The 25390-nt window shown below is 39.1% G+C and overlaps 1 protein-coding gene across 1 annotated transcript in view; it reads left to right on the top strand.

Annotated features, from left to right (window-relative positions):
* Ccdc67 (coiled-coil domain containing 67) overlaps positions 1-20393 on the top strand; it is a 79746-nt gene extending 59353 nt beyond the window's left edge. Inside the window, exons 11-13 of the mRNA XM_013028829.1 lie at positions 6319-6515; positions 15434-15548; positions 20217-20393. Coding sequence (XP_012884283.1) covers positions 6319-6515; positions 15434-15548; positions 20217-20393 — 489 coding nt within the window. The remainder of the gene's footprint in view (positions 1-6318; positions 6516-15433; positions 15549-20216) is intronic.
* The last annotated feature ends 4997 nt before the right edge of the window (positions 20394-25390 follow it).

The following is a 25390-nucleotide window of genomic DNA, read 5'->3' as shown; positions in this document are numbered from 1 at the left end:
CTGGAAAAAATATTATTATAAAGGTGATGTACCGAGGGGTTACAGTTACATAAGCCAGGTAAAGAACACATTTCTCTTTGGACAGTGTCACCCCTTCCCTCATTCTCAACCAGTTTTTCTCTCATGTTCTCACCCACAAGTTGTGTAGTTCATTTTCTGCATGGTGTTTAATGAGTAGCACTGCTGCATTTGTTCACCCTTTATCCCTCCATTTCTGTGCTTTCCTTACCCTCCTAAAGACAGATAAACTAGCAGACAAGTCAAAAAGAAAATAAAACAGCAACAAAGAAAAGAACCTCTTTCCCATTTCCTGGAGTTCATTTCTGTAAATATTATTTTATATGATCAGATACACATAGGCATTGCACCTTTGTGTTCCTCTCTGAGTATCCTCCCTTGGACTCATTGTGTGGGAAGGCCTGAAGACCTGTGTAATTTATCATGTCCCAGTGCGTTTAGATATAGCTTCCACAGATAGAGCACATCATTTTTAAGTCCTCTAACATATCTGGTATTTGGATAATAATGGAAGAGTGGTTATTTTTTCTAAACAAGGAAATTGCTGAACTTAAAATTGGCCATATCTAAATAAATATATCTTTGAGAATTTACTCCCTGCTTATTTCAACTGAGGGGGAAGTGTAGCCAAATAGTGGGACATAGGCTCTGCACTCAGTAGAACATATATGTGTGCACAGGTGTGTAGGGGGGGTATGGGTGTGTGTGTGTGTGTGTGTGTGTGCGCACGCGCACAGTGCAGAGCAGATCCTGTGTAACTCAAGGACAAGCTTTGTGGGACAACCACCCAGCTTCTGTGACATACTTAGACTAGTGAGAGGCTTCAGTTTCCCTTGAGTTTGTATTGAAACTTGACCATATAGAAAAAAATGGCAGTCCTCTTTTCCGTTATCATTTTTTATGTTTTCTTTGATTCCATATTCATTTAGTCCTACATTGTATTAATTTATTTTTCTTTAACTTAAGAAAGTTGTAATAAAATCAGATTTAATCAGAATTCAGAATTTTTGGTAATTTTTAAGAAGACTGATTTTTTTTTTTTGCTATCCATAAGTCAGCTAAATTAAACAGTAGCAGACCTGGACAAAAGAACCCATCAGAAATACAGAAATAAGGCTATGGCTGTAGCCCAGTGATGACTGTAGCCTAGCATGAGAAAGGCCCTGGGCTTAATCTCCAGGGCTGATAAAAAGAAAGAAGGAAAGGAAGAAAAGAAGGAGGGGAAAGAGGGAGAGATTGGCTGAAGTATTGTGCATTTTTCACATATTACCACCTAGTGGGGGATATATTTCTGAGGTCACTAGAAACACATTTAAAAGAATGAAACAAAAGAGCTCAAAAATATTGTTATTAAGAAAAATGCAATATGCTCTTAAATAGAAATGTAAATAAAGTACCTATATAAAGGTAAATAAATTTTAGTTAATTCTCCTAATATTTATTATGGTATTATTAGAAAATTGTGAGGTTTTTAAAAATCATTATTTTCGGGGCTGGGAAGGTGGCTCAGTGATAGAGCGCTTGCCTTGCATGCCTGAGGCCCTGGGTTCGATTCCTCAGCACCACATAAGCAAAAAGAAAAAAGCCGGAAGTGGCGCTGTGGCTCAAGTGGCAGAGTGCTAGCCTTGAGCTGAAGAACTGAGGGACAGTGCCCAGGCCCAGAGTTCAGACCCCACGACCGGACCCAAAAAAAATAAATAAATAAAAATCATTATTTTCATTTTTAATTCCTTCAAACCAATACTGGCCCAAACATAGTCATAGATAAGATCTAATTTTGTAGAAGAATATTGTATCCAATTTAACTGAGCATCAGACCTTTAAAATCATATAATATTTACTCATAAATGTCTTATTTAGAATCAAATTTTAAGTTTTACCCAAAGATTCTAGTTGACCATTTTTAGCCAGATCTGAGCATATCAATTTTTTTTCATTTTGGAGGACAAAGTGTTATGACTGCCTCTTTTATAGTTATTACAAACCTACTCCAGTTTTACAATAAACAGCCCCTTTTCTTGTAAAGTGAAGAACTAGTGATTGCTTTTTTATTTGCATTGGTGTTTCAAAAGAGTAAATACTATCATTTTATTACACATAAAATCCTAAATTTGGAAATTCTTAACATTTTTATTAAGCATTTTAATAAAAATAATTTTATTAAAACTTGAAAAAAAGAGTAAATACTATGAAATCGTAAAGGCAATGGTCTAACAAACAGAAATACTTTTACGGCCCTCCTTTTGCAAATGGTACTTGGCCAGCACTAGTGGAGGTTCCATGGAACACTCCCTGACTGGCTTGTGGGAAGGAAAAGTTGTCATGCAAAATTTTGACCTTTACACACACACACACACACACACACACACACACACACACACACTTCATCTTTCTCTCAGCATTCTTCCGATAGGGTTTTGCTTGCCTGGGGCAGGCTCACACTGTTCTTTTGAGATGGAGTCTTGCTAACTTTTTGCTTAGGTTGGCTTTAGACCACAACCCTCCTCATCTCCACTTCGTGCATACCTTGGAATGGCAAGTACACACCCCTGTACCCAGCTGTTGGTTGAGAAGGGAGTCTTGTGAACTTTTCTGTTATCCTCCTGACCTCTATCTCCCAGGCGCCTTGGATTATAGGCATGAGCCATGATGCCCTGAGAGTGTAGCCTATTTTTTAAAAAAATTCTGCTTGATGATCATTTGCCAATTCTGTCATGTAAGAATACAACAGAGAAGACTTCACAGACACCGTTACTGGTACCTTGAGTCTAAAACTGTGAGGAATGAATTTCTATTGTTTTACACTATCCAGTCTGTGGAATTTTGCTATAGCAGCACAAGTAAACTAAGACACCTTATTACAAAAGCCAGATTTGAGGCAGTTAGGTTTCCCCTCTCCTGAACAGCATGGGAGTTTGGACTATTGTAGAGTCTGTCCTGGCTTCCATCATTTACCACTACAGACTCAGTACCTGCTGCAGAAGCCATTGCCTTTTTATACATGGGAACAGAAGGCTAAAACCTGTCAGATGTGGAGAGAAGCTTCAAACAGGAGAGACAGAAGATGCAATAAACAGTCTGGAGGAATCCAGAAACAGAAGTGATAAGGCAAAAGAGAACACAACTAACTAGAGTTATTACCATCAGAGAGATAAGAGAATTGAACATTTTTAACATGAAAACATGATTGTAGAAATAATATTGGAAATTTTCACTATAAAAGTCAGAAGATAGCAAAGTCTTGTTTCGACGTGTTGAAGCCTCAGGTGAATGCAGTCTGAAGAAGTGAGCGGTCGGTGGTAATGAGGACACCCACCCAGCCCTCAGGTGCTGGCTCCTGAACTCAGCAGTGTACAAGGACTCCATGGAGAAATGACTGGACTGGGACAGGGAAAGTACAACAGGCCCCTGAAAAACATACTGTTTCAAAAAGCAAGAAAGCCCTGAAGGAATGCTGGTAACGGCAACATGTCAAAAGATATGGAAGGTAGCTTGAAGGGGGACTACCACTAAGTATAAGCTGATATTCAAAATATGTGAGATGAAAGTTCGATGATGCTAGATATGAAGGTTCTTTACTCAATTCCAGCCCTGGGGTGGAGGCTATGGCAGGAGAAACAAGAATTCCAGTCCAGCCTGGAGTATACCTTGTCTCAAAAAAAAAAAAAAAAAAGGTCGGTGTGGAATACATTAGTTGAAGTTCCAAAGTAACCCTCACTAAATACTTATTCATTGGAATATAACTGGCCTGTGATTTTTCTAGGGTTAATATCTAAGTCAGAGGTGCTGAGCAACAATTCTAGACTCAAGGAGGCAAAGACAGTATTCAGACAACTATCAAAATGTGGGATCTAAGTTTTGAATGAGGATCATGATCAATGTTCATCTTTGTTTTGTGGCTGTTGGTTTTTATAGCTGTGCTGTGGTTTTAGTAGGTTATGTCCTTAGTGCAGAAAATCCACTAAAATTTGATATGTGAAAGGGCATCAGGTCAACAAGTCACTCGAATAGTTTTGCAGGAAAAATAAAATTTTGCCAAGTATACTTGCAACTTTTCTGAAAATACCTGACTGCGTAGTAGATCAGAATATGTTCCTCCAATCTGTCACTTTGTCATAAGGATTATTTTGAACTGAGGAACAGAACACAAAGCTCTGTGTCCATACCCCACCTCCAAACACCTATCTACCTGAAAGAAGTCTTAGGCTCTTAGGCTCTCAATCATCAGAGATTTTGTGGCCTTCAGCGGCACTAAGATGTCACCATCACCACTCCTCACATACTCTCCTTCCCAATTTGCTATACCTGAAGATGTAAAGCTTGCTTGCTTTCATCTCCTCACTTCTTTACATAATCCCCAAATTATAACCACCTGCTTGTCCTGATCCTGTGTGCCTAATGTGCATGTGAATTATTTTCTTCCTTCCTTAAAATCTTCCTGAAAAGAAATATTAAGACACTCCCCAGCAAACTTCTTACAGCCTTTAGCAAACAGCTTCTGAGATCTCTAGTCTTATTCAAAACCTCTCTTTTGTGATTTAAACATGTTTCATTTTTCTGAAGAAGCCTTAGAAATTGAGTGCTGCTTAGTAAATAGTAAAATTTGAAGCTCAAAGTTCTGTTGGCTGGGGCTGGCATAATCTCAACTGGACTGTCAATAGAACAGAATGGTTCAGAGTCAATCCCTGTTGATATGGATATAACATCTTTTTTTTTTTGCAGCATCCAGCATGGCAAATGGATGTTTTAATCAATATGTAATTTGAATATTTGGAAAACTTATTATTTTCATGTCTTCTCTCATTTTATCCAAAATTAATTCCAAAAAAATTATGTGTAAAATAATGAAATAGAAGAAAGTACTTGATCTCTAATAGTTTTACAATGAAAAAGAAAAAATAGTTTTACAATGAAATGAAGAGTGAAATATAAAAGTGAGGAAATCATCACAAAGGGAAAAGACTCACAGATTTCACTAAATGGAACAAAACAAAACCAGAGAAACTTAAAATTCACACAGAAAGCATTGATCAATAGGAAAAACAATAAATTTCTTTCCCTGATGTTAATTTCCTTGCAAATTAATAAAACACAGAACCCAAAGGGGAAAAATAGAGCGTTGACAAAAGATAGAGTCAAATGCTGGGGAAAAATCAAAATATACTCACCTTTGGAAATATACAAATATTACTGTTTATCAAGTTGACAAAGTTAAAATGATAGTGATATTAAGTTGTTAGGAGTATGATAAAATAGGTCCTTTCATATTTTTGTTCAGCTCTTTGGGCTTTAGTTTTTAGTTTCTTTTTTTTTCTTCAGTTAGGGTCTTCTATACTGTTCCTAGGCTGGGCTGAACTGCCGTCTCTCACATAGCTGGGATCATAAGTACATAGTACCACACCCAACTTATTTGTTGAGATAGGTCTCGCTAACATTTTCCCAGGCTGGCCTTAAATCTCCATCCTCCTGATCTCTGCCTCCCAGGTAGCTGAGATTATAGGCAGGAGCCACTGCACCTAGACTGATTATAATTTTGTAAGTATCCATATTGTATTTTATATTTACAGTGTTCTATTTCATATTGATACATTGATTATAATTTTGTAAGTAACCATATAATCATGTTGACATTTTTGTTCATCTTTTTTATTAATATGAAAAGACAAAAAGGATATAAATTACTAGTATCAGTTATCCCTGGATGGGGATAGTATAAAACATTTATTTTGTTCTCAAATGTTATTCCATGTTTTCTACAATGATGTGAATCATTTTAGTCAAAGAATGTTGTTTTAAAATTGAACCATGTAATTTCTATTTTTCTACCTTAATCACCTCCTTTTAATAGGCTCTATCTCCAAATACAATAAACTTTGAGAATTATGGCTTCAACATATGAAGTTGAGATGCCTTTTAAAAAAATTGTTATTGTAGAGGTGATGTACACAGGAGTTACAATTACCTAAGTCAGGTAATGAGTACATTTCTTTTTGAACAATATCACCCCTTCCCTTGCTTCCTCCCAGTTTTTCCCTCCGGTCCCCACCTATGATTTCAATTATTAATTTAAGGTGTGCCCAATAGACACAAACTTTAAACCTAGCCATCTTATTGTAGAGAGCAGTAATGCACTGTGTTACCCTTCCCTACAATGGCCACAGGCAGTGTTACCTGCATTGCTTTTGTTGCCACATCACTGGGCCTAAATGAAAAGGCCTTTCCTTCTCGTGTCCAAATGCAGAAAACACACATGGTTGATAAGGGTTGATATATTCAGTGATAGCTCATTTTCTCCTCTAGAGTATGGACTTCACTCACAGGGAACATTCAAGACATTCATCTATCAACAAATTAGAATATGAGAATGAAAAGCTCCGAAATGATCTTGCAAAACTGCATGTCACTGGAAAACCAGCATGGTCCACCCAAAACACCTATGAAGAACCAGGGAGATATGCCTATCAAAGCCAAATAAAAATGGAGAAAACTGAAGATAGGTAAGCTAGCTCCTTTATACAGGCCCGAAAGTTAAAACATCACATTGAAATTTGTTTTTAAGCAATTCAAAGCATAATTATGTATTTTCTTTTTAGTTGCTCAAAATTCATTTTACATTGATAGATAATATCGTGGTATAGGTACAGTGTCTTTCAGAAGAAACTTGTGTTTCATGATCTAACAGTGAGTTGGGTAGAGTGCCACAGGGTGGAGGGAGCTTGGCACCTCAGACCATTGTCAGCTGGTATATTGTACACAAGCACATAAATATATAATCTTACATGTCATGCGCTAGGAACATGAGAACAAACTAGAATGTAATGTGTTGCGCATATTGCTCACACATATAGAGCATGTGGGAATACATTACGACTGATTTATCTTGCAGTTAATATGGACATATGGTAGCCATGGCAACACACCTTGGTCTTTTCATAGGGATGGGGTCTATGGGAATGTGAGAGGTTTTCTTTTAGTGAAGTCTATAAGAAATCAATATCTGTTATCCATTTTACTCCCATGCTCTTTAAAATGTCTTAGTTCACCTTCTAAGTAAATATATCCACCATGAAATAATTAATCCAATTTTAATCAAAAAAAATTGATAAGATCGAACCTATCTCTGAGGGGCATTCACTATTAAACTACACTTAGAAAATGCTTAATGAAACAGCCAGTTTTCCTTCATTGGGGTTCTCTGGGTCATTAATCAGCTATATACATTGAGTGTTTTATGAAGGCCTCTGGTATGGGGCACTCACCAGATCTGCTCAGTAACAGAGTTTCTAGCCTTGCATGCACCACCCAACAGTAAAGGAATAATCCACACTCCACCAATTTAGTAGCAGCTCATAATGCTAAGCAAGAGAACCTTCTAGATTGTTTTTGTAATGCCTGACTGAATAGATATCTACAACCTCAAAAAATTTTCTTAACCTTTGTCAGCCTTGGTTTCCTGTCTGTCAAATAAGGGTTTAAAAAAATCATAGGATTTCAGTGAAGATTATCACATAAAACTTTTAATGGTATAAGTGTTCCCCACTATTACTGTTATTACTATCCTAAAGTAATAAAAGACTCAGGAGATTGAGACTATTTTTGATAGCAGTAATAATGCTGGTGAGCAGACAAATGGTTGGATCTGCCATTTCCTCAAGGATAGTTCTACTAAAACTGCAATAAATAAATTCATTAATTATGTCTGCTGGGGATGTGGTTCAGTGGTACAGTACATGTCTAACATTCATGAAACTTAATTTAATCACCTATGCTAGATACATACATGCATATATACATGCATGCATGCATGCATACATACATACATACATAGACAGATGGGTAAATGAATGAGAGGGAGGGAGAGAGGAAGTAGATGATATATAAATGATACATAGATAGATAGACTGTCAGAATCAGACTCACCTTGGTAACTAACATACTAACACAATCCTGTTCTACATAGTCTAAATACAAAACAAACAAAATCCAGTCCAACACTGCTGTAGCTGTAGAACAGCTCTGTTCTTTCTTCACCTGAGTCCTATGTGTAGTAGAGGATAGATTTTAACCCAACACCTACTCAAAGTTCTAAGAGAACAATCACTGTTTATTAGCTCAAGAAAGATGAAAGAAGGCCAGACACTGGAGTGGAGTAGCAGGGGTGGGGTGGGGTGGGGTGGTAGAGGTGGTGCTGGGGTGGTGGTTTTGTAGAGGTGGGTGGGGTGATGGAGGTAGGGCTGGGGTGGTAGAGGTGGCTCTGGGGTGGGGGGAAGGGAGTAGTGGTGGAGGTGGGTGGGGTGATGGAGGTAGGGTGGGCTTGAGTGGTGGTTTGTGCTGCGGTGGGGTGGTAGGGTAGGGTAGTAGAGGTAGCACTGGGGTGGGGTAGTGGAGGTAGGGGTGGGGTGGGATGGTAGGGGTGGGGTGAGGTAGGGTGGTAGAGGTGGTGCTAGGGTGGGGGTGGGCAGGGTGGGGTGGTGGAGGTAGGGCTGGGGTGGGATAGTAGGGGTGGGGTGAGGTGGGGTGGTAGAGGTGGAACTGGGGTGGGGTGGTGGAGGTGGAGCTGGGAATCACAGCTGTCCGAGGAAGCACTAAATGCAAGAGGAAGAGACCATAGCCACATGGCAATTCTCTCACTGATGGGGAAATCTAAGAAAATCTTTCCAAAGGAGTCTGATGGCAGATGGGGTGGGTGTAAAGATATATTTTCTAATACAGAATAAACACTTTTCAACTGCTTGTCTGCCTGCTTTTCTCCACGGGTCCAAGCTGAGTGGGTGTAAAAGAAAAGCCAGCCCCTACAGCAGCTCAGAGGGTCTTCTGTGTGCCTGAGGCCCACTGGTGCAGAACACGGTCCCCACACTGTTTTGAAGTACTCCGAACGCCTTACCAGGTGTTGTTATTCCAACACAAAAAAAGAGACTGTGATTTTTATTATTTGCAAAAAGCATCTCTTGCCTCTTTTGTTTTCTCTGTATCAGGCAGTGCAGACTGCGTTAGATGTGCCTCACGAAAGCAAGTCCATACGGGACAGAACACAACCTGGAGGCCAAAGGCTCAGCAGGAGATTATCTTAATAAGCAGTCTGGGACACTATTCCTGCAACTTCCATTTACTGAAAGTTTTATTAAATGTGTTGTAATGCTTCCACCGATTTCAGTGTTCTCCAGTGACCTGGTTTTTAAAAGAAACAGCATCTGAATATTCTGAATAAATGATTACCCTGTAAACCCACTGTGGAGAAGAGTTGTTGAGCTGTGAGGACACTGAACTGAGCAGGGAAGAACTAGACTGTTAGCTTTACCAATGAGAAAATGCATCCTCCTCCATCACGGCACAGCTCAGTGGAATAAAATCACATATATTTGTCAGGCACAAATTAATCAACTGTGTATGACATCTTTACATATCAGTGGAAATGCAATAGGTCTTCTTGAACTCATTTAAGAAGGTGAAACCTCTTAGACAAAAACAAAAGCAAAAACAAAGTTCCACAAAAATTTGCAGTCTAAGGAAATTCTTGTTTTCAATGCAGGAAGCATTGTATAACACTCTTTCCTTTTCTTTCTTGCTTGCCTTCTTTCTCTTTCTCTTTCCTTCTTTCTTTTCCTTTCTTCCCCTTTCTCTCTTTCTTATAGTAGAACTGCAAGTCTATTGAAAGCTGAAATAGACTATAGACTCTCTCCATAGAGAGGAGCAGAGCTGGCAGTCCAGTGGAGTCCCCTGGGAAGGACTCCTACCATAGGTCCTCCCCTAGACTTCATGCTGATTGGTTGATGGCTGTGTATGTACAGCCCCAGCTCTTTCTATTGGTTGAGCCAGAAACCATAAAAAACAAACTTATATAGAGAAACACTAAAAGTAGATTTATAATTTTTAAAATTGTATCATGTATTGGAAAGATCTTAGTATTCACAAATATTAATAAGGCTTTAAATAATTTTCAAAGGTTTGGGGGGGTTTTGGGCATGGGGTCTGGGGGAGTGATTTTTTTGTGTGCCCAAACTGGGGTTTGAACTCAGAGCCCTGGGTGTGCTGTCCCTTAGCTTTTTCACTCAAGGCTGGAGGTCTACCACTTGAGCCACAGCTACATTTCCAGCATTTGGTAGTTAATTGAAGATGAGTCTCACAGACTTCTGTTCAAGCTGGCTTCAAAACATGATCCTCATATCTCAGCCCCCTAAGTAGGATTACAGATGTGATCCACCTGCACCCAGAAAATTGAAAGTTTTTAATACTAAAAAGCCAAAAAATCAACATATTTGTCCCTTATCCAAGAATAAATAAACATCCAGGAAGTCAAAAGCAAGCTGTGAAACTTTTGTGCCCTACTGTTGCCCAGTAAGAAGCAAAACCACCAGGCTGTAGGGCTCTGAGCTAAAGACAAGATCTTGTTCTGTACAAATAACATTGACCCATGAAGCCAAGGAGAAGAACTTGGGAGACAAGATTAGATGTACACATCAGAGGACTGTGAACTCCACACAGCTGGTTCAAGAGCAAGTGGGCATGGTTGTGTTTCCAACCAAAGTGACTGTGACCTGCCAGGTCAAGGCAGGGACTTGCAGGATAAGCTGTGGACAAGCTGGCTGAACAGATCAACATGATGGGGGGGGGGGGATATTGAAAAACCTCCTGGAATAATTTTTAAGACAACTTTCAAATGGACATGTGTAACTTTTTATACAAGGTGATTTTATGAAGCATTTGAATATCTGTATTCTGGAAGACAAATTTTCTGGGAGATGATTTAAAACAAAAGTCCTTTATAACATAGTCTTTCAATCTTGATATTTTATTGATATTGTCATAAAAAGAATGTTCCTATATCAATTTTAGTAATTTGCACCATAATTATATCTGTAGCAAAAGGGATAATTCAGGTAATTATTTAGATAATTTAAAACAATGTGTGGCTGGCATTTATAAGATTATTTCTTTGTTGCTTTGTATGTCCCTCTCCCACAGTATACCCCCTGCTTTTACTGTATTTGATGTCGGTATAATTTGTGGAGGGGAAGGGGAAAAACAAGTCGTTTAAATAAGGATACAGGTGGACCCGTTGCAACAATGAGAAATACAAGTTGTCATGTCGAAAACGAACTTTACAACTTTGGTGGTGGGGGGAGGATTGGGTGGGGGGACGGAGGAGGCTGGGAAGGGATGTGAAGGGTAAACAAAGGAGGAGGCTACAATGCTTGATAAGAAATGTACTCCTAATCTTGCCCATGTAATTGTAACCCCTCTGCACAGTATGTTCACGATAAAAAAGAAATGTAAAATAATAATAATAATAAAAAATCTCCCTTCCAAAAAAAAAAATGTGTGGCTGGGCGCTGGTGGCTCACACCTGTAATCCTAGCCACTCAGAGGCTAAGATCTGAGGATTGCTGTTCAAAGCCAGCACAGCAGAAAAGTCCTCATGAGACTGTTATCTCCAAATAACCACTCAAAAACTGGAAATGGAGCTGTGGCTCAGAGCTCACAAATCTTGAGAAAATTTTCCCAAGGACAGCACCGAGGCCCTGAGTTCAAGCCCCGTGACTGACAAAAAAATGTGGCCTGAAATCTCTGTATAATATATATGAGAGATGTGTATTTCTTGAAATATTTTTCTAGTTAGCTTGCTTTTCAACTGTGCTCTGAAATATAGGTAAGCTATTGCTCAAAGTAAAAGGTTCAGTTAGAGTCTATATGCAGAGGTGAAAGCAGTTGTTACCATACTGTTTGAGTTGTGATATGGTTCATTTTATTGTGCAAATGATAAACCATGTTATTTCTATTTAATTTGCTTTTGTGTTTCTCTGGTAATTAAGATATGTGCTGATGGGAGAGATAAGGAAAAATAGGAAGTGTGTTGTATGAGCTTTAATGTTCTAATGCACAGATGTGTAACTTAACTGCTATTGTTCTTCCTGAGAATAAATTTCAGAACATTTACATAATAAGAAACAAGTGCTAGAATCCTGGTACCAGTGCCTCACATCTGTAATCCTAGCTACTCAGGAGGCTAAGATGTGGGGATTGAGGTTCAAAGCCAGCATGGACAGGAAAGTGCATGAGGCTCTTATCTCCAATAAACTACCAAAAAGGCTGAACGTGGAGCTGTGGCTCCAGTGGTAGAGTGCTAGTTTTGAGAAAAAGCAGCTCAGGGGCAGTACCCAGGAACTGAGTTCAAGCCCTAAGATCAGCAAAAGGGAAGAAACAAGTATGGAAAGTGGTGGTGTGTCAAGTGCTACAGCATCAGCCTTTGGGAAAAAAAAAAATCCAAGGGAGAACTCAAGGCCCTGAGTTCAAGGCCAGGTACTGGCACATACATGAGACACATACCAAAAAAAATTTTTTTAATTAAAATTGTGTAGATTGGCCTTAGTGTAAGAATAGAAAACTATAGTGTGGATATTTAACACTCAAAATGCAAAGGCTTTGAAAGTGATTGTTACCTGTGGGAAATCTGAATTATTAGTAAAACTAATTTTAAACTAAGGAGATTTTATATTTCTCCTGGTCTTGAATTAAATGATTAAATGTAATCCTATTTTCATAAAAGTTACTGATTTAATCCCAAACACTCTGTATTGTTAGGCCCTCTTTGTAAAATTGTAGAGAAAGTTGACTTGTTTCTTTTACTGATCAGGTAAAATTTCACTTATTTTTTAAAAGTCATGTCTGCTAGCTCAGAACCAGCAGCTCACACCTTTCATTCTAGCTACTGAGGAGACTGACATCTGAGGATGAGGATTGAAAACCAGCCAAGGCAGCAAAGTCCATGAGACTCTTATCTCATTAGCCAAAAAAATGCCAAAGGTAGCAGTGTGGCTCAAGTGATAGAGCAGCAAGCTTGCGCAAAAAGGACAAGGGAGAGCACCAGACCCTGTGTATCAGCTCTAATACTGGCACAAAATAAACTAAAACATAAAATAAAGTTTTATCTTCTTTTTTATATTTTAGCTAAAACAACAAATTCCATTCTGTGCCTTTCCTCCTAATTGTGCTGTTTGAAGCCAGGAAAATAGATCTAAAACCCAAAATTATCACTTACTAGTAATTTCTTCTTATTTAAATAGTAAATGATGGAGTAAATAACTTAAAACTTTTTGTTGTTCTCTTTTTGGTGCTATTGGGGCTTGAACACAATAACTTGTTAAGCCAAGCAATCACCACCTAGGTCACGCACTCAGACTTTCCTTCCTCCTTGCTTTCTGCTTTCATCTTTTTCAGGTAGCTTCCTGAGTTTTGCTGAGGCTAGCGTTAGATGACAGTCCTGCCCACAGACTTTAGTGTGGCTTAGATGACAGATGCATGTCCTACTTATTCACTGAGATGCGATCTCACTAACTTTTTGCCTGAGCTGGTCTCAAGTCTTGAGCCTCCTGATCTCCGTCTCACAAGTAATTGGGATTACAGGTGTGTGCCATTGTACCCAGCTGTAAATAAGTTAACTTTTCAGTCTTTGTTTCCTCATCTGTGGATAATGTCCACCTTGTTAGGGTTATAAGATCAACTGAGTTTAAAAATAACACCTAATTGACTTAGAGTGTTGAGTATTGCCAGGTATTATTTCTAAGTGTTTGCTTGTGTTAGTCAACTCACATCAACCACCCTCATAATGAGATTATTAACATCACAGAAAGCTAACATCAACTGATCAAGATTGTGCAACTAGTAAAATGATGTAAATTGAAATATGTTGTAAATTATGAGAACCTATGATTACACAAAGACCTCTTTCAGCATCAAGAAAGCCTGTGAAATATGTTTGAGCATTTAAAAAGAATGTCTAGATAATGGCCTTCCTAACTGGGGTGAGCTGGAATCTCAATGTTGCTTTGATTTGCATTTCTTTCATGACCAGAGACATTGAGCATTTCTTCATGTATTTATTGCCATACGTCTGCAGGTTCATTTCTGTGTCTTCAGTTCTATTCCATTGGTTCTCAGGCCTGTTCATGTGTCATTACCAAGCTGTAACGGCTTTGTAATGGAGTTTGAAGTTTGGTGTTGATATTCCTTTAGCACTGTTCTTCCTGCCAAGGATTGTTTTTGCTAGGTCTTCTATTAATAAAAATATAAATTTGTGGATTGCTTCTTCTATATCATTGAAGAATTTTGTTGGAATTCTGATTAGTATTACATTGAATTTGTAGATAGTTTGGGGCAGTATTGCCATTTTCATAATAACAGATGCTGGTGGGGATGTGGCCAAAAGGGTGCGTTACTACACTGTTGGTGGGAATGTAAACTTTTTCAACCACTTAGGAAAGCAGTATGGAGGTTCCTCAAAAGACTACGCATAGAGCTCCCCTAAGACCCAGCAGTCCCACTCCTGGGCATTTACGCAAATGACCACAAACCAGTTCACACTAATACCACCATCACAACAATGTTCATTGCAGTGTTATTGACCATAGACAAGATATGGAATCAACCCAGATGCCCTTCAGTGGATGAATGGACCAAGAAAATGTGCTATATATATATACAATGGAAATCTGAATGGCATTGCCCCATTCATAAGGAAATGGAAAGACTTGGAAAAAATTATATTAAGGAAAGTAAGCCAGAACCAAATAAACATAGGTTGCATGGTTTCCCTTATTTGTAATAACTAGAAGATGTCTATAAATCTACAAGTTAATCCAATGGATAGTGAAAGACAAATAACTATACTTGGACGTGACTAATTAAACAGCACTCTAACCATTCCCACAAAACAAAGGATGATATTCTTAGGATCACAGTGGCTCAATAGCTATGTGCACATGATCATATAAATCATTCTTATCGAAATGAACTCCAAGAAATGGAAACAACTGGGGGTTTTATTGTACTGTTTGCAGTTATTTCTTTTTTCTTTCTCTTTGGTTTATTCCCCGTGTCACTGTATCCTTTGTCTTGTATATAAGTTTATCTGATTTGGGGAGGGGAAGGGGAATCACAGAAATGGTGGGGCAAAGGATGAACCAATTCAACAGTGATACCCACTAAACACTATGTTAGAAGTGCACTTTACAACTTGAGGGGGTGGGGGTGGGGGAAGTGGGAGAAAATAAGGGAGGGTGGGGAAAGAAAAATAATGTCTGTTTAGAACTGTCGGTGCAGTTGTGATAACTGTTTTTGAGATTTCTCTGAAACTGCCTTCAGTTATTTGAATGGCCAAGAAGGCCATTCAGATGGCCCAGGAAGGAGAGTAATCTGGGTAGGAAGGATAACTGAACACCTTTAAGAAGTACTAGGGTCTGTGCTCAGTCTTTGAAACAAAGTAGAGATAATTTATGAAAATAATCTTCAAGAAGATATCCAGTTAACAAGCTCAGACAACTTGTGTTTCCTTCTCTTTGGAACTCAGAGAAATTAAAATCCTTGCCTATGTGAGCAAGTGTCCTTAGTATGGGCAATGACAACCATTCCTTCTCTTTAGACTTAACCAAGATTGTGAGCCAGATACAAGTGCTATGTCTCCACTGTCACCTATGCCATTCCAGACCAGAGAGATGACCAGTCCTTTCGTAAGTGATGACGAAGTGTTACTTCTGGTGAGTTGCTGCTTGCTGCCATTCTCTTCCTGAGGGCTGGTTACCTGAATCTTGATAAAGTTCCCCGGTATAACTTAAGTGTCACTTCCTGAATAGGGCTCTGCCATGGGGTGGGCATCATTATAGACAGCCATATCTGTCTACAAAATGCATGAAGGATTTCAGTCAATAGTTTTGAACTTCTAGTGCAGGATAGAATTTCTGGTGATGATTTTTTAATATTCAGCCTTTAAAACTAAGCCCTGTATTTTTAAGAGCTATAATTGGTTGTTAATGGCTTTTTGTTGTCAGTCATGGGGTCTGAACTCTGGGCCTAGGCACTGTCCCTCAGCTCTTCAGCTCAAGGCTAGCGCTCTACCACTTGAGCCACAGTGCTACTTCTGACTTTTTCTGCTTATGTGGTGCTGGGGAATCAAACCCAGGGCCTCATGCATGTGAGGCAAGCACTCTACCACTGAGCCATCTTCCCAGCCCCTGTTAGAGGCATTTTAAAAAGCATGTGTTGCCAAGTGCTGGTGGCTCATGCCTATAATTCTAGATAATCAGAAAGCTGAGATCTGATAATCATGGACAAATCTGAGAGACTATTGTCTCCAGTTAACCAGCAAAAAGCCAGAAATGGAGATGTGGCCCAGATGTGGTAGAGTACCAGCCTTGAGCCAAAAACTTAAGTAGAGCCAAGGTTCTGAGTTCAAACTCCAGTACAGATATGCACACAGATACACACAAAAAAAAACATGTAATACACAGAATATTTTTCCACACTCACAAGCCCCACTCATTTTTTTTATTGTGAAAATACCATACAGAGGGGTTACAATTACATGAGCAAGGTCATGAGTACATTTCTTATCAAGCATTGTTTCTGCCTCCTTTGTTTCCCCTTCCCTTCCCCCCCCCCCCATCCCTACCCATCTCCCCACCCACCCCCGCTCGCCAGAGTTGTAAAGTTCGTTTTTCGACATAATGTCTTGTACATGTCAGCCCCACTCATTTCTGACTAAAGTTCTTACTTCCTTGTGCTTCTGCCTTTCAATGCCATCCATGAATTTGTCCATTGGAAAATTATATATAAATTGTATCCTTTAGATATCCTTTTGTGTCTGACTTCTGCTACTCAACCTTGATTTGGGGATTCATCATCATTTTATATAGCTGCTTGTTAATTAGGTTTTGTTTCTCTGTAGTATTCCATTGTACATAAAACACAAACATGTTATAATTCTTCTTCCCTCTGGACATTAAATTACTTCAAGTTTGACGTCTATCACAAGAAATGCTGCTAAAATTTTTCCTGTGTGTATCATTTGATGCCCATGTGCAAGAGGTCTTTGGGATGGCTCAGAGGGTGTGGGAATCATCACCTTTACCATACTTTCTATCTGAACCAATGAAGACTCCAGCACATAGTATGTGAGCATTTTCCCTGCTCTGTGATTTTTCAAAAACTTGTCCTAATTACTACTCTTCTTTATTTTAGCCATTATGGTCAGTACATAGTAGTAGCATGTAATTGTGGTTTTAAATTGTTTTTCTCCACTGACTAAGGCTGAGCACCTTTTTATATGTTTATTAGTCATTTTGATATCTTTGTAACCTGTCCAAGTTCCTGCCTACTTTGTAATTACACTATTTTATTCACATTGCTTTAGAGGATTTTTTTCTATATTCTGGATATATATATACATATATATGTATATATATAAATATACACTTATATTCTTACTTGTCTCTTCTCTATGCATTTACTATTCATTGGGTGATTTTTTTGTGTCAGGATTTGGACTTGAACACATACTTTCCAGCTTTCTTGCTCATGGCTAAGCACTTGACCATATGAGCTATGTTTCCAATCTAGCATTTTGCTAGCATTTTGCAATTGGAAATACAGTCTCACAGACATTTCTATCTGAACTAGCTTTGAACCACAGTCCTCCAGGTCTCAGACTCCTGAGTAGCTACAATTGCAGGCATATGCCATTGGCATCCAACTAATTATATCTTTTGATAAAATTCTAATTTGTATACTTCCCTTTATAGTTAGTACTTTTTGGTATTCTTTTAAAAACTTTCTGAAGATTTCCATTGAAAATTATTAGATTGTAAAAATACTCTATGCTTTGTTTCTTTAATTTTCATATTTGATACATAATTCAACTAGAATTAATTTTTATATGATGCAAAGTTAATTGCATAACTCTTCTTGGCATGGAAATGTTCAATACCCTGAACAATTTATTCCAGCCCTATATTATTTGGTGTTTTCTATATTCACATCAAAAATAATTCCAGCATGATTTCCTACTTTCTAATCTTTATATACTTTTCCTTTCCTTCCCTTACATTACTGATTCAAGACAGTGTTGAGAAACAGTGTACCAATACCTTCTCTGAGCTCAGTCACAAAAGGAAAGTCTTCTCTAGCTTACTTGGTGTATGATATTTCCTTGGTGTGTTTGTAGAGCCTTTTTTGAAAATTAAGAGCATTCTTTGTTTCTAGATATATATACAACATTTTGATATGATATAGAATTTTATCAAATACCTTTTCTCCCTCCACATATAATTTTTCTTCTTTGCTCTGTTAATATAAATTTTTATCCTGATTTTTAGATTAATTCAATTTTTCATATTTAGAATAAACCTAACTTGGTCTATTACTATTTTGTTTAGAATTTTTATGTAGATATGGTGGTGGCTGATGCCTGTATTCACAGATAATTTGGAGGCAGAGATAGATAAGACAATCACAATTTGGAGCCATCCCACACAAAAAAAAAATCTTAGAGAAACCCTTTCTCAAAGAACAGTCTACCACATGGGTCTCCCGGAGGGGCAGGGCCTCCCAGGAGCTCAGCTGTTTTCTGTTGTAAGCAGGTCACCTTTGGAGTAGCAGCACAAGTCAGGTCATTCTTGATGAAGCAGAAACCCTACTGTTGGTTCCAATATGGGAAACTGTCCACTGTGTGGCTAAGGACAGAAGATGGATAAGTCATCCTGTCCACCTGCCTGATGCCCTGTCTCATCCAGGACTCAAAGGAAGTATTTTGCAAATAGTCTACAGCCTTCTGTTACAGGTGGCAGGACTTTGCTCTAACCATGAAGCATCTACAGCACAGCCTGTTTACTGAAACAAGACATATTTTTATACTAGACATTCTAGTATGGGATTTACATTGTGGAGCTCTTTCTTATTCTAGGATTGTTCAAAAGAAAGACAAAAACCATCCTTCAGTCTTACCCAATACGTGGATCAGATTATTCTACTCAATATTCCAGGTGCCTTCCTGGCATGGTTCACACTCGTGGACACATAGAAATAGCATGCCACACTCCTGGATCTTATGAGGGATTTATCTTCTACCCTCTAGAGTACTTGTGTCTTTCTATGCCTTGGACATACTGGCCACTTCCTGCTTATTGGCATTATTAACATGATATTGGTGTTACTCATTTGACATGCAGATGATCCAGACTCCTCCAGCATTCTTGGTGACACCATCATCAGCACAAGGTCAGGCAAGGCCAGAGGCATTCACTGTGGTCCACCTCATGGGAAGGCTGACTGGGCTCTGATGTTTGCCAGACCCACTGCTGTGTTCACAGCTATGGAATCCGTTCTAACGCATGCAGAGAAAGCACTGCACTTGGCCCAGCAGCCAAGATGGGATTCAACCATCATCCACCATGGCCCCTCGCTTTGGAAGGGACTAGATGGTGAACTCAGGTAGCTTTTGACGTGACACTTCAGTCAAGTCATAATACATTCTTCCTAGCAAAATGAACAAAGATTAAAGAGCTCACAGAACTGGAAAAGTACAGTACAAATTTTCTCAACTTCTTTAAAACTATCCTTCATAGTTACAGGGTTTTTTTTTAATGCAAACACCAAGTAAGTGACAGTTAAGCAGCATTTCTACATCAGCACCAGGGTAGAATTGGAACCCTCATTACTGTGCTTTCTCAGATAAAGTAGGGTGTGTATTGTATGGTTCACCCCAGCATCTCAACCCCCTGTCCCATAGAGCTGCTTTCCACCACCGACCTGCTTCTGTGTCTTAAGTGTCTTTTATGTCACTTTTCTTAAGCCAGTGCTGCTTTTGTTGATATGAGCCTTCTTTGCTCACTTCTGCTGTAATCTACCCTGAAGCCTTTGGGATTTGCTTATTTTCAATAAGCTTATTGGCTGTTTAGATGAATAGGGTGTGTCAGAAGCAGATAACACTTTTGTATTTACAGTTAGCCACTATCATAAGCATTTCCTCCTAGCCACATAGGAGGCCAAGATCTGAAGATTGAGATTCAAAGCCAGCCCCTAGTAGTCAAATCCAGGAGACTTATCTCCAGTTAACCAGCAGAAATCCAGAACTGAGGGTGTGGCTCAAAGTGGCAGAATGCCAACCTTGAGCAAAAGAAGCAAGAGTTCAAGTTCTCCACAAAAAATAACAATGATAAAATGCTCATTTGTAGAACCTTTTAATGCAATGGTATGTCATGCTGGACATCACTCCTTGAGTTCAGCAGCTGTGACTACATTACACTGGTGGATCAGCTCGAGGCATTAATAGCTGAAATATTTGACCATACTCAGGGTGATGCATACCCCAAAACATGTAGATGTGAAGAGGCACTGCATTCCATCTCACCTTTCTATCCTTCTTTCTTTAGTCTCCCCCAGATATATCCTTCCCAGCTTCTTTGGCCGCACAACATTTCCTTCTGGAAGAAGAGAAACGAGCAAAAGAACTTGAAAGACTTCTAAATACTCATATTGATGAGCTGCAAAGACACAGCGAATTTACTCTCAATAAATACACCAGACTGAAACAAAATAGACACATATGAGCTTTTACACTTTTTATTTGCTTCCCCCTCCAAAGAAATATATGCAAAGCTTATTCATAAAACTAAGAAGTTTTGTTCTGTTTTCTGGAGTAAATAATTTCTGTAAGGCAGCTAGAAAGTAGTAAGCATTTTGTTTGATAAAGCTGTCTGTAGTTCTGAATAAACATACTAAATATTTCTGCTGCAAAGTTCCTATAAAATAAACATGACTACTCCAAAAGAGTTTTCTTTTTCAGTCTAAGAAATAGCTTGAGTTTTAAAGTGCTATTTTTCTACTTGAATCATGTATACTAAATCCCATTTCCTATTCAATTGAGGAACAAGGACGGCTGTGCCCTGCACGGAGGGAGCAGCCTGCAGCCCACTTGGACAAAATGTGAAAACCAAAGGATTTTTAGAAATAAAAACCTTTAAATATTTTGAACTATATAACCGTCCTAAGATTACTTTTAGACTAAAAAAGATAGAGCTCTACTATTTGCTTTTGACTTTTGTAATGCTTGCTTTACCATCATCAAGGTGTGGTATACGAAAGAACACTTAAAATGTATGTGTGAGACTTGAGGCTTTCCTGGACATGCAAATAACTTTATGGTCATGAACAAGATAAGATGTGTATAGGCTGGGAAGGTGACTCAATGGTAGAGTGCTTGCCTTGCATTCGTGTGGCCCTGGGTTCAATTCCTCAGCACTACATGAACAGAAAAAGCCAGAAGTGGTGCTGTGGCTCAAGTGGTAAGCACTAGCCTTGAGCTGAAGAGCTCAGGGACAGTGCCCAGGCCCAGAGTTCAAGCCTCACGACTAACAAAAAAAAAAGTATAAAGCATTACTGTTGTTAATTCTCCCTTGTAATCACCACAGTTTTTAATACAATAAAGAAATACAAAATTTAGTGGACTTAAAATATGAATGTCGAGTTTGTAAAATTCAAGATAAAAATATACAAGACTGACAATCCAATATTCTTTCTTTAAAGATAAGATATAGCAGGAAATGGAAACATAGATGTTTTTTGTTATTGTTGTTGTTGGTGGTGGTGCTGTTCATTCTTGCTTTTTTTTTCCTTTTGGGGGTACAGAGAGAGGCGTAGAAAGGGAGGGAGGAAGAATAAATGCAATCATGTTATTCATTATACACTATGTGGAAAATGATCGGTGTAACTTGTGGCAGGAATGGAGGGGGAAACCAGAGGAAAGTAAAGAAAGGGATGATGTCCAAAAGAAAAGAATTGCACTCATTCTATTCATTGCCTGACCTTTAACCTCTCTGTAAAACACCTTAATAACAACAGTAAAATAGCAAGATGGCCAAAATGGCCAACAAAAGCTAAAGTGCTATTTTCCTGTGGCATGTGCCTCTATCTCTGCCATGTTTCTTTTCTAATAATCTGTTATTTTATCATCTTGTTAAAAAAAGTTAGTGCTTACCTTGACAATAATATTTTTTAAAAATGTTAGAGATGAGTGGGATTGGAAGAGATGGGGGTAATTTATGAAAGGGGCGACATTGATCAAGATGCATTATACTCACAAACATGTTGGATTGAAACCCCTTTGTACAACTACTTAGGGATGAATTTTTCACAGTCATGTATGTATCACTATCTATGTGTGTGTATGTATCAACTATGCAGCCCTTATTTTTAAAAATCTCAAGGTAAGTCTTAGTTTATACTTTTCTTTCTTTTTAAAGAAACAGTCTCCATATACTGTAACAGAAGTTATAATATCCCTATATAGAAAACATGGTACATGTATACAATGGAGTTTGACTCATCTGTTAGAAAAATATTTGCAGAAAAATGGATAGACCTATAAAAATTGTGTTAAGTGATGCAAGTCAGGCTCAGCAAGACAAATGGTAGATGTTTCTCTCATATGTGGAAACTAAATACAAAACATGCATGATAACATACAGGGCTCTGTGCATATACACAGAAACAAACTGACTAAATGATGGTACACTTAGGGGAAAGGTCCAAAGGTGTAATTCCTTCGAACTGTTTATCAATATTAATACCAAGAAGTGGCTACATGTTTTGGTTGGGGTGGGTGTATTTATATGGATGTATACAAAAATATTACTTGTGGGTGCTATAATAAAAACCCCATGGAGGGTGAGCAAGGGAAGGGGTGACATTGTCAAAAAAGAAATGTAGCCAGCAGGTACTGGTAGCTCATACCTGTAATCCTATCTCCTCCAGAGGCTGAGATCATGGTTCAAAGCCAGCTGGGGCAGAAAAGTCCCCATGAGAACCTTCTCTCCAGTTAACTACTCAAAAGCCAATAATAGAGTTGTGGCTCAAAGTGGTAGAGTGCTAGCCTTGAGTAAAAGAGCTCAGGGACAGTATCCAGGCCCTGAGTTCAAGCCCCACAACTGATAAAAGTACTCTTTACCTGACTTATGTAACTGTAACCCTTCTGTACATCACCTTTATAACAACAAATTTTAAATACAATATAGCTTTAACAAATTTTTAAAAAGTTATATACTGTATATTACATTGTATTTTCTGATTATAGAAATAATTACTATGAAGTATACAAATTCTAAAATGCATCCAAATACATTTGAAATATTTTTACCCAACAAAAAATCCAACACCCACCATGAACTGCATAGCTTAAACATGTCTCATGGTTCTGAAGCTCAGAAATCCAAAAATCAAGGTAGCATGAGTCTGGTGTCTGGCAGCTCATCTGTCCAGCCCTGGCTTGGACACAACCACTTTCTTGCTGTATTGTCACATAATAGAAGTACCAGGTCTTACAAGGATGCTACTCAATTCCCTGTATGGGATTCTGCCCTCATGAGGATCTCCAAGAGGATCTACTCTGATGCCAACACATTAAGATCCTTGATGAAACTTTAGAGGAGTACAAGCCTTCCATGTACCTGCAAAAGCCTGACATTAGAAGAATAATAGGACTTACAGAACTTTTTTAAATTATTTAAATTTTTTAGCCTGGACAAAACTGAACTAAAACACTTTCCAGAATTATCTTTAGAAAATATTCAGGAAAGGGCTGGGAAGGTAGCTCAGTGGTAGAGCCCTTGCCTTGCATGCTTAAGGCCCTGGGTTCGAATCCTCAGCAACACATAAGCAAAAAAAAAAGCCAGAAGTGGCTCTGTGACTCAAGTGGTAGAGCGCTAGTCTTGAACTGAAGAGCTGAGGGACAGTGCCCAGGCCCAAAGTTCAGGCCCACGACTGGAACCCCCCCCCCGAAAAAAAAAGAAAGAAAATATTCAGGAAAAAAACAGCCCATTTATTAAATGGGTTTTTGTTTCTTTTAATTTTTTGAGCTCTATATTTCAGATATGAGGCCCTTTTCTGATGCATAGCTAGTAAAGAACTTCTCCCATCATGTGGGCTATTTATCTTGCAAGCTATGTCCTTTGCCATGCAGAAACTCTTCAGTTTAATGCAATACCATTTATCCAGCCTTTCTTCGATTTGTTGTGATTTTGGATCTTAGGAAGTTTCAACCTGTGCCAAGGAACCCGAGTGTTTCCCCTATCTCTTCCTGTAATATTTTCAGGATATCTGTCCTTACATTAAGGTCTTTGATCCATTTGGAGTTGATTCTGGTGAAGCATGATATACAAGGAGCTAACTTTAGTTTCTGTACATGTATAAACAATTCTGCCAGCAGAATTCGTTGAAGAAGCTGTCTTTCATCTGTGTTTCTGGCTCTCATCAAAAATTAGATGTCTATAGGTTTGTGGGTTCATTTCGGGGTCTGTAATCCATTGGGTTCTCAAGCCTATTTTTTTTGTGGGGGAGGTGGATGTGGAGCCTGAACTCTGGGCCTGGGCACTGTCCCTCAGCTCTTCAGCTCAAGGCTAGTGCTCTACCACTTGAGCCAAAGAGCCACTTTCAGCTTTTTCTGCTTACGTGGTGCTGAGGACTCAAACCCAGAGCCTCATGCATGCAAGGCAAGCACTCTGCCACTGAGACACCTTCCCAGCCCCTTAGGGCTATTCTTGTGCTAGTACTTAGCTGTTTTTATTATAGAGTTTGAAGGTTGGTTTTGATATCCCTCCAGCACTGTTTGTGCTTCTGTAAGGACTATTTTTGCTATTCAGGGTCTTCTATTAATAAATGGGCTAAAGACTTAACTAGAGACTTATCCAAAAAAGAAATAAGAATGGCCAATCGATACATGAAGAGATGTTCAACATCTCTGTTTGTAAAAGAAATGCAAATCAAAACAGCATTGAGAGAGAGGATCCAAGATGGTGACAAAACAGTAGGGAAACATCACAACTCCTTCCAACCAAATAGTGAGTTTGAGTTCCAACACTCAATTCCCCCAAGAGATAGACAACAAAAATGCAAAGAACCAGAAAAATACAGGAACTGAAACAAAAGGAAAAAAAACTGCACAAAGACTGTAAAGCACGGAGACCCCCTCCACCCCTCAAGCCACAAAAGTGGCCTGCCCGTGGCTGCCTGGGACTCAGAGCCACAAGTGGACTGTAGAACCCAAAGGCAGAGGACTCCCTGCACCAAACTCGACCAGTGGAGCAGAGACTGAGACCAGAGGCAAGGTACCATGAAACTCAGACCAGGATCTCCTACCTCCATGCTGCTCAGCCCACAATAATCACAATGGAACGAGGTAGAGACCGACAACTAGTGATCTACAGCACACAGATCCAGGGATCTGCCACCTCTGGACAGCCCTTAACCAGTTCCAGGATCAGTGAGTACCCCAAGGAGGACAACCCATCACACACGGGAGACCAGTGCTTGACCCGGACCCCGCCCTCTCACCTGGGCTACTGGTCCCACTGAAGCTGGGAATCGTGCACATGCTCCAACAGCCGATGGAGCACACCCAGCCCACCAGGTTTTGCCAAGAGCAAGCCTGGGAGGGAGATCCAACAGCCTAGGCTGCTGGTCACTGACTCAAGTCGGGAACAGCATGCAGGTTTCAGAAGGCAGTGGAAATTTCGAGCCCCACTTGTGTGCCCCAGACAGGCACTCTTGCAGC

The sequence above is a fragment of the Dipodomys ordii genome, unplaced genomic scaffold (assembly GCF_000151885.1).
Source record: "Dipodomys ordii isolate 6190 unplaced genomic scaffold, Dord_2.0 Scaffold114, whole genome shotgun sequence".
Taxonomy (NCBI): Eukaryota; Metazoa; Chordata; class Mammalia; order Rodentia; family Heteromyidae; genus Dipodomys; species Dipodomys ordii.
Note: the sequence above shows the minus strand (reverse complement) of the source record. Positions and strands in the feature narration are given on the sequence as shown.